At 41.8% G+C, this 10679-nt stretch overlaps 1 protein-coding gene across 1 annotated transcript; it reads left to right on the top strand.

The window, feature by feature from the left end:
* The first annotated feature begins 2324 nt into the window (after window positions 1-2324).
* Window positions 2325-4165, top strand: LOC137138270 (histone H2A.Z). Its single transcript, XM_067525326.1, has 5 exons — window positions 2325-2476; window positions 2772-2849; window positions 3003-3116; window positions 3226-3355; window positions 3554-4165. The coding sequence occupies exons 1-5, from the start codon at window positions 2474-2476 to the stop codon at window positions 3613-3615; spliced, it is 387 nt and encodes a 128-aa protein (XP_067381427.1). The 5' UTR covers window positions 2325-2473; the 3' UTR covers window positions 3616-4165.
* Window positions 4166-10679: the final 6514 nt, after the last annotated feature.

Raw genomic sequence — 10679 nt, forward strand, 5'->3', positions numbered from 1 at the left:
CTTCTGTGTTTTATCCCCAAATTTAAACCTTTAACCACTGACCAACATTCAGTGGGAATTTGTTAGTTGTCCCATGTCTGACCTCTGTGGGCACTAAGGAAAGACCAGCTGTAAGTGGAGGGACCCCGCTTAACAAATCGAGGGACGGTAAAGGGCATGGCGAAAAAGACTCCGAAACTCTCAGAAAAAGGTTGTTAAAAGCTCGGGGACAGAGACCAAGAGGTGAGGAAGCAGAGCAAAGTGAAGTAAAGGTCAGGAGAGAGTGAGTGAGTGACTGGTGAAAGGGGAGCATGCCTGAGAATGAATGGAATGTGATTTAGACATGACCAGCCCACTACCAGCTGTGCATGTTGTCTCAGACTCTCTCTCTCTCACACACACACAGACACACACACAGCGATTGTCTTATCATGCCCTGACACATACCCCTTAACTGGAGCTTGTTACACGTTAACGCTGCAGTCAGACAGAATGGAGAAGAGAATGAAATCGTTGGTGTCATAAATGGTTACCAGTCGCTCCTCCAACTGTCACCAGGAACCATCTATAACAAACCACTAATGTGGATAAAAAATCAATAATACACTCATTTATTCACATTGCTGCCAGATTAACACCATGCACTTCATGCAGGGACAATATCGGTAGCTTGTAAATAAAAGGTGTAGTTTTTCAGTCATTTTGTATAGTATTCTACTACAACTATAACACCTGAAAAAAATACTGCACCTGAAACTTGACTTACCACTTAACCTATAACTTGCAGTCTACATCTACTTGAAGGTTTTCATTTAGAACAGACTCACAAAGATGAGCATTCAGCGGCCCCATGTGCTAACAGTGAGGAACTACAACACACTCAATGTGGTACTGCATGAAGGAACTTGGGGTCATAGACAGATTAGTCATTACTCTAGATCAGTGGCTTTCGGCTTGTCCTTTCATGCGTCGCCACAGCAGAACGTGTGCAGCATGTTGATTTGGCATGAGTTTTTATGCCGGATGCCCTTCCGGCCGCAACCCTCCCGTTTGACTAAATGTAATGTTATCTGTCCTCAGGGGGGTCCAAACCTGGTGGGGGGGGGATTCGAACCCCCAGCCTTCTATATCCCAACCCAATGCTCTACCACTGATCAACCATGCCCCCATAAATCAAATCCAAATCAAGTGCAAAGTTGTTGTTTTTTTTTTTGGCACCCAGGTGTGTGCTGTGAGATTCATTTTAAAACAATACATAGCTTCCTTGGTTTTAGCCTTGGGTTTTTTATCTGTTGTTCAACATGAGACCAGGAAGCTGTCTATGGGAGAAAACCAACCATTTTGTATCTGCGTAAAGAAGGAAAATCAATCAGAAGCATGGTACAAACACAAAAAAGGAGACAAGATCCCAATTTTTTTATCAAAGATATTACAGATTTCTGTTAAATATTTTTTTTAAATTGCTTTATTATTAAAGCTTCACTGGTATTTGTCCAAACAAACGTTGCCCGTATTTTCAGTTAACATGCTGAGATGACTTGATGACGGAGCACATTCTGATACTGGGCGTTTTTTCATCCCATTGCTTCTGCCATCTTTCTTTTAATTAATGATCCTGGATTCAGTTCTACTATGGTTAACTACCATGTGAGTCTTTGGGAACCTTATTCTTTGTTTTACTTCCTTTATCGCTGATGTGTGGTGAAACCATTAAAATACTTAATCCCATCATGCGTATACTCTATATAGTGCTTGTTGTAGTTCTATTAAAATGTCTGTTCTGCTGTTCAAATAGCTGCTGCCCTCAGTGGTTTTGGTTCCTCTATCCTCTAATAGTTTACTGATAACTGTACTACTGTACTGTACTGTACCAATTATATATAACTAAATAACTAACTAAATAAAAAAACTCACTAGCTCGTAGTAACGAAATAAAACAATATTATAGAATACACTATTAAACAATACATTCCCCGTTTTTAGAAGATTGTTTCACGTTATAACAGGGTACAATAATTTCTGTTTATTACCATCATCAGCCTGCACAGTCACTGGCAATGCAAATATTCGGTGTATGATCTAAATTTGACAGTGAATATATTAAGAAAATAAACAAATGAATAAATAAATAAGAAAATCATACAGCTACCACCCAGAGCATCAAAATTAGAAATTTTCTAAATACAAAAAAGAAAATCGACTATTTAAATGTCGGAACTACATTACCCATCATTCCATTCAACGGAAATTTACTATTTTTCCCGCAAAGTGAGGACTTTTTTCGTTAATTGGCTGAACGACACGACAAGTGAACACATAGTGAAATGTGATTGGCTGGAGATCCCACCGTTCTCTCAAGTTACCCGGATAAGGATTGACTATAAGTAAGGGACAATTGGAGGCGGGTGTTGTAGTTCAAAACCAGCAGTTGGCGTTTGGTTTTAAGGGTGTGTTGGCTGCAGCTGTTGGAAAAAGTAGTTGTGCATTTTTAAATATGGTACGTATTCTGTTTCATCTTAGCGATGTATCAGAACGCTATACTGTGAGTGCTGGTAGTTTACTGGCAGTAGGTGCCCGCCTGTGCGTTTCGTCCATAGACAGCTATTGCGGCTAGTTAAGAGCTAGCCGCTAGCTTTAGCTGTTTGACTAGCTTCTTGTGCTAGCTAACTTATTGACTGATTTCAGAAACCAAAAAGTGGCTACACAATGCTACAAGAGGCGACAAGATTGCCCGCCCCATTACATGCATTTCCTAGACTCCTTCTTGTGTTAACTAACGGTATTTATTTCAGGCTGGCGGTAAAGCGGGTAAAGACTCGGGAAAGACCAAGACGAAGGCTATTTCGCGCTCGCAGAGAGCAGGACTGCAGGTTTGGCTACTGAAATTCATTCATTTCCTCAGTGATGCTAACACAAGCTAACAACCAGACGGGTTGCATAGCTGGCGGTCGTCTCCCCCTCCCGACAGGCCAGTAAAACCCTTTTTGTTTCCTTGCACTGATGGGTTTTCTGTGTTGCCGCAGTTTCCAGTGGGTCGTATCCACAGACACCTCAAGTCAAGAACCACCAGCCACGGCAGAGTGGGAGCCACCGCAGCGGTGTATAGCGCAGCTATTCTAGAATACCTGACTGCTGAGGTAACGCTAACCCAGTTACCATACAACGTTACTCCATCGTTAAAATATTTCGAGTCGGGAAAAGTTGCGCTCTGACCATGTTTTAATCTGTAGCCTTGCTTTCGTTCAGGTCCTGGAATTGGCAGGAAACGCATCAAAGGATCTTAAAGTGAAGCGTATAACACCACGTCACTTGCAGCTGGCCATTAGAGGCGATGAAGAGCTGGATTCACTTATCAAGGCCACTATTGCTGGTGGAGGTGAGCAAACTGTTCTGCACCATTTTGGAACTCGGCTGGATACTTTAAGTAGTTTTTGGTTTGGGTGTTCATTTTAACCTAAAGGCACAATTTTGAAGAAAAATCCATTATGATTTCAAATGTAGTTATCGACATGGAAGTCTACATGTCTACTTGACTGCAACTGTTAAAAGCCCTTAACTGCCTTTTGTTTCATAGGAGTGATCCCTCATATCCACAAGTCTCTGATTGGAAAGAAGGGCCAGCAGAAGACTGTATAACCTGAAGTGCTCTGGAAGTTGTGCCATCTCAGGACGAAGTCTACTTAAAGTGTTTCAATGTCTTAGATTAGAACACCTTTAGGAGTCATTTGTATGTTTAAGCTTGCATTTACTCACCTGGGGTATTTTTAAAAGTGGCTTCAGAGAAGCTCATTTTTGTTCCTTTGGCTTTTGTGTTTTTTTTTCTTTTTTTCCTGGTGTCCTTGAGTTTGTGCTCAATTTTGCTTTTGTGGCATTCCCATGTTAAGTGTTTTAATAAAGCTCTTATTGGGCATTTGCAGTTTGTTCTTTGATTTCTTGCTTGGAAAATGTGTTAACTGTAAATATCCCAGTTTGGACGTGTCTGTAGTGGTAATTCCTTAAAGATTCACCTCTGAAGCCTGATAGCTTATGGACAATTGTGTGCTTGGAAACATCTTAAGTGTTAAAGCTGTCAAGTTTTGTGCAGTTGCATGACTTTCAAAGTGTGTTTGACAGCACTGCCATGAACTGAAACCATGGAGTCACTTGAACACTAAATAAACAGGACTGGCACAGTCTAAACATTTGACACATTGTGTTGTACTGGAATGCTTATCACTGAGCACATGGCTAATGTGACTCAGAGGTTTCATAAGATGGTTGTATTCACTCAAAATATGGCTCAATATTTTGCCCACTAATATGAGGATTATACTGGAAAATATTTTTGCTGTACATGACCTTCAGATTTTAGAAGGGCTCAAAATTACAATGAGATTGTATCTTGGTAAAACTAATGTCAGCATTTAAGATTCTTGCAAAGAAGCCTTTTTGGGGGGGGGCTCATGATTTTTAAATAGTTTCCATAGACAGGAATGAATAAATGCAAAAAGGGAATACAAGCATCCATGCAGCCGGACAAAGGTTTGGCTAAAACCTGTTTGCCTTAGAATCACACCACCACTAGATGACACTGTAACACCACCGTAAGCCTCCTGCTGCATGAAGCCACAGTCTGATGTGCAGAACCAACGTGTCAAGATCTACTCATCTCTAGTATCAAAGTCATTGTTAGGAGGTTTAGTAAGACATTCAGACCTTTATAGGAAATCAGGTTCCTTTGCTGTGGAGTCATGTGCAAAGGAAACAAAAGTAAAAAGGAATATAGAGGCCAAAATGATTTGTGCGTGTTTCAGAATATAATGTCAGTGTTTTTCCTTTTTCAATGGAAACGCAAAGGTTTGTACATCTAAGATCAATTTAGCGCCCGTTTTAGGTTCACATCATTTTCCAGAATCAAGAATGAACTTTGACACTTTCGACTTTTAAACCAACACTGACAAGAGCATAGGAAGAAACTGCATCAACATTTTCTTGGCAGTAGGACATAGTCCATGTCCTAGTGAAGCACATTAAGCTTCAGAAAAGGTTCTCAATAGACCTTGAGCTATTTTCTCAACTCCTGCTCCCCGGAGTGACCTTTAAAATTCAATTCTAGGCTTCTTCCTTGATTATTATGCACTAGTTTTCCAACATATATTGCCCTAAAAATTCACGATAGAATGCAAAGTGTCTGTATTACTACCTCCCACAATCCCACAATGCAATGACCAGCTTAACATTTGACTAGGACACAAAATAATGATTAGTGAGTCCTGACCTTTAAAAAAACATTACACTTCAAAAGCCCAAGTTTTGGTGTCAACTAACATCTAATTTTTACAGACTTTTGGTATTTTATAAAACTTGTGAAACGTACCCATCAATTTATTGCAATATAGTCAGTAAGCAATCTGTCTTGTCAACATTTCAGTTTTAAGAAAAAACTTTGGTCCTTTTCAAAATGAGTATTGGTATGATGGTATTGTCGCACAATCACCATCCAGATGCGACTGTGGCGCAGGAAGGTAGAGCGGGTGTCCACCAATCTCACAGTAGTTGGTTCAATCCCCAGCTCCTCTGGTCACATGTTGAAGTGTCCTTGAGCAAGACACTGAACCCCAACTTAGTTCCTCCTGGTCAGCTGCATAGCAGCTCCCCCATTGGTGTGTGAGTGTGTGTGTGATTGTCAGTGTGAATGGGTGAATAAGAAGCAGTGTAAAGTGCTTTGAGTGCCAATAGGTAGAAAAGTGCTATATAAGTGCAGAACATTTACCATAAGAGCACCAGTGAAATGTCTGTACTTATGTTTGGTTAGTTGTCAGCCTGCAGCCTGGATCAGCTTGTTTGTCTGTGCAACAGACCTCCACTGTTTCCCAACAACAGACTGGATTCACCTTTGGCGTTAAGTGTCTGTGTTCATCGGCTCCCCACTGCTGTGTATGTGGTGCACGTTCAGTGGACACAAAACGTAGCCTAATTAGCCTACTCTCTTGTTTGGTTGCTAAAATATCCGCGTGTGGTTGCATGGTGACCCACTGCTTAACCAGGTTGGATTCTAGCAGCTGAACAAGGAGCACGGTGAGAACGTTGAGTTTGCATGTTAAACCCTGTGTCTGTGCGGCTTCTCTTTAGCTATTCGGGTTCCTCCCACATCTGAAAGACATGCAGGTCATTTGGTGACTTTTATTTGCCTTTTCTGTTACGTGTGACGCTGTGACAGAAAGGTGATCTGCCCAGGATGGACCGGGATGGGCTCCAGCACCCCCTGTGACCTTTCAGATAAGCAGTAACAAACTGCATTAGTATCTGAAACCCAGCAATCTGTTGCTGCCTATCACTGTAGCTAAAGTGACACCATTTAGTGCAGGAGGTTTTCCACAATAATGATCCCTACTGTAAAGGAGGTGCGACAGAGTCATGCCGGTTGGTTCTCCCTGCTTTTCCCATTCTTTGTGTTAAACAAGGCCAACTACATCCTGACCCTCTGTACTCTGTGAAACAGGCGTGAGATCAGTATCAGTTTTCTCATCTGGATCTCATTCATGTTCTTATTATACACACATTATTGTACTGTATGTAACTGTTTCCTTAAATGTTGCTATTAGAAGTTCCCTGGCCTCTGTTTTCACTTCAACAAGGATCCAGATATGTGGACATGCAGTTCTAAGTCTTTCAAATATTTATTCAGACAAATAGGAAGAAAACAGTGAATTCCTTGTTAATTAAGGAGTGACAGTACACAAGGGCTTAAGGACTTTGCGAGGTTTCATCTTTTGTTTAAATAAAATCAGATGTGACATTTAAAATAATTAAAACAACTTTTCAGTGTGACACAGACTTGGCTCGCACGCAGCAGCAGAGCTCCTCTAAGTTGGCATGTCCAGACTAATCAAACACGCAGGAGAAGCTGAAGTCTATAACTGGACAAATGAGTCCAAACATTACCTTTGTGCTCTCATTACTGCACCTCATGTATGAGGAACGAATGAGAGCAATAATTAGTAAACAGAAGCACATATTTGACGGCAGCAGACCTTACAACAAGCTCCCCTTTCTTTTATTATTCACTTTCTTTGGTTATCAGGTTCACACGGGGCTGGAGACTATCCCAGCATGCACTGGGTTTAACAATATCGATCATTCCTTTTTTCTTAATGTGTTCACAAAAATAAATGTAACAGTGACGATGTGCTGAAACTCTTTTTTTTACACTTTTGTGTAATGTCCTGTTAGAAACACAAATTATTAGTTTTAGCCACACTGGCATCGTAGCTTGATGTCGGAAATAGGTCGGTCCGAGACTTTCATTAACACACAGAAAACCCAGCACATTGCACGATGACCGTTAAGCCACCAGGCCACTCGTATGAGGAGCTTTTCACACCTGAAGGGCTCAGATAGCCGCAGCGACAATGGCTCATTAGAGAAACAGGAGTTTCACGAAGGATGCACCTAGAATCCGAGCGCCATGCAGACCCACCATGCAGACCCTGCAGCACTGCCTTAATGCGCTGTTTAGGCTTACAGAGGGATGGGGGTCCACCCTGGACAGGTCTCCAGTTTATCACCGGGCCAACACAGACAAGACAACTATTCACACTCTCACTCACACATACAGGCAACTTAGAGTCACACAATAACAAGCAAGCACAGGGAGAACATGCTAACTTCACGGAAAAAAGGCCATGGCTGTGATACAGCATCACTCACCACTCTACCACTGCGCCTCACCGAAGCTTAAATACGTAGAAATGTTTTTGGCTAATTTTTTGAAGGGATGCAAATCTTGACAGACACGTTAGATTAAAATCTCTGATTTCTGTGGTACCATCAAAATCCCCATGAAAGTTTTTCACTTTTTACACAACTAAGCGTCTGGATTACAACTGTGCTACACTGAAAACTCCATGCGTCCATCACCTTTTTGACACCTCGGGAATGAGAATGGACTAAACCCCCATTTATGTAGAAAATGATAAAATGGTATCTATTTCTAATGATATTGATTTATTTCAGCTTCAGATTGGGTCAGTTCTCCTTGTAGTGAATGTTTTACAGCAGATACCTACCACCTTGTGAAGGGGGGATTGCACATACAACAAAGAGAATTAGGGGTGTTCCTTCAAAGTTATTTTGTAATTTGCCACAGGTTTATAGCTGGGTTTTCAGGGGGAACAAATCAGAAGGAAGCTGAGAGGAATTGTAACTTATCAAGCATTTGTACTTAATCACCTTGTTAAAACGAATCCAAGCGAAGCTGATTTTCTTTTGCTCTCGTTGCTTTTGGATTTTGGCACTTTGCTAAAGGTACAAAGTTGCAGGAGAAGTGTCCACATCAAGGCTAACGTGGATCAAAAGCCTCTCCAGAAGTCAAAATGAGTGTAAAGAACTTCAAAACAGAGTGGACTGATTCACAATTAACGTTTAACCTTTAACGAGCACATTTGTTTGGTGGGACTGGTGAAAAGCAGAGTGCTAATGAGGCTCCCCCCCCCCCCAGCTCAGCCAAGCAGGGCACCACTCAACCGTTAAGTCAATTAAGAAGAGACTAAAGTGGGGGGGGGGGGGGGGGGTGGCTCCTTTTCATTTGGTTCTAATTAAAGTGCAGGAAGCGACGCAGTGGTGCTCACCTAGCTTCAGGCGGGATGGTCTCTCTGGTGCTGTCTGGAAGCCATTAGCACATCTGGCCTCAATGGATGGTTTTCACATTTACCGGGCTTTACAGAGCTTATAACAGCATGTCATCACAAGTTAGAGGAAGAATTTACTGTCTGTGAGAAAGACCATCGCTCACTTCTACTGTCACTGAAGAGTCTGCATATACAAATACTAAACAGTACACACTGTACACGCTTTTGTCAGGTATATTTTCTGATGTGTCTCTGTAGCAGCACTGTACTAACATCATGCTCTAGTACTTTATAATCACTTGTTAGAGTCAGAACAATACTATGGATTTCAAATAAATGCAGTAAAAGTACAGTTTATTTGGCTCTAAAATGTAGTTTATAATTTAGCAGAAAATTCTAATACTTTGTTACTTCACACTATTGTTTTCGAGGTCCATCTCTTTGGTCTTGACTCAAATGTCTCTATAGCCTATTTCAGACAAGTACTCTCGCTTCTGTCGGTTACGGTCGAAGCTTTGACCTCGTAACTTTTATGTGTAACAAGTCTGAAGTGCATCAGCTGTTCTGCAGGATTATCAGTTTTCATCATAGTAACAACCATAAACAAGAACTCACCATGGGCATCTATCTTAGGTCTGTCTCAGAGACTCAAAAGGGTTTTGCAGTGTCTTTTCTGGACATCTTGTGAACAGTGAACGTAGACTTTTCAGTGTTTATGACCACATTGCATTGAGACATGACATTACCATTGATTTGTCTGGCAGACGTTTTTATTCAATGTGATGTACAAGTGAAGACACACACACACACACATCACACACATATCAGGAGCAACTTAAGCAAAGACACTTTGACATGTGGACCAGAGGACATGGGGATTTATCCGCTGACACTGCAAAGACATCTTACATACTAAGCCTGACTACGATGTTGGTAGGAGTCCAAAGCGAGTCTTATTTAGACGGAAATCGGTAGAGCAGCATGGGATGCAGACGTCAGCGTATCAAATCCCAACCTACCCACCAGGTGTGTCCCTGAGTGAGACACCTAGCGCTAGCTATCCGGGCACCCCCCCCCCACCATGGCTGCCCAATGCTCCCACCAGGGACGTGGGTTCAATGCAGAGAAAGAATTTCCTTTCTAACATGTATGTGCTCAATGACAATAATGGTTGTACTTCTTTTCATAGTGATGCAGTAATATCGTACGTTACCACCACCAGAATCCAGATTATGTTTTTTTTTAAACATGTAACAAATGGGAACTCATCTTCACTGGATAATAAGTTACTCTTCTCAAATGTCTTGTCTGTTTTCCTGTCCACGCCCATGTTTCCTTCGCCATGTCAGTCTTGGCAGAAACACTAACATCTCCAAACACAAGGGTGGTGCAGCAGCAAAAGTTGGAGCCAAGTTGCTGTCATCAGATAAAACGTCGTCTTTGAAGGAGCTAAAGCAACGTGTAGCATGTGGTTAGATCACAGGGGAAATCTTACAAGATGGCGGCCACATTGTCCAACAGTTAACACAGCGTGATATCAACCTCACATTCTCTATTTTGTGATGTCTGACAGCCGCCTGGCTGCCATGTGGTTCTGAAAAACCCACAAGCTGCTGAGCAGTTACTCTAACGCAAAAGAAGAGGTTTAACTGACTAAGCCGCTATTGTGTCCAATAGGTCTGCAGGTGACATCTACCTGCTCGTGTGTTTGTGGTGAAGTGCATTTTAAAAAAGCACTGATAGCCACTAACGGTGATATGTTGCTGATTTCCTGTTTTATTATTTGAGCTGCTTTGTTTTTGGCCTCAGGGTTCAACAAGTTCCCAACATCAAATAGAAGTGAGAGGCAGTAAAAAGCTTGTCAACTCATCACTGAGTCCGCTCCAAAGCAGTGTTGATAACACAGTTAGGGAGAAAATGAGGCAGTCGCCAAGAGGCCTGGGAATTTAAGTATTTTCTTTTTTTTTTTTTCCTTTCCTTGTTCAAGTTCACACTTGGGTCCATGTGGTGGCAGGTGGTTGAGAGCAGCTGAATAGGCAGCGATCCAGACCGTCCTTGCCCACCACACATGGCTAACTTATCAGAAGAGAA

This window comes from Channa argus, chromosome 12 (genome assembly GCF_033026475.1).
Source record: "Channa argus isolate prfri chromosome 12, Channa argus male v1.0, whole genome shotgun sequence".
NCBI lineage: Eukaryota > Metazoa > Chordata > Actinopteri > Anabantiformes > Channidae > Channa > Channa argus.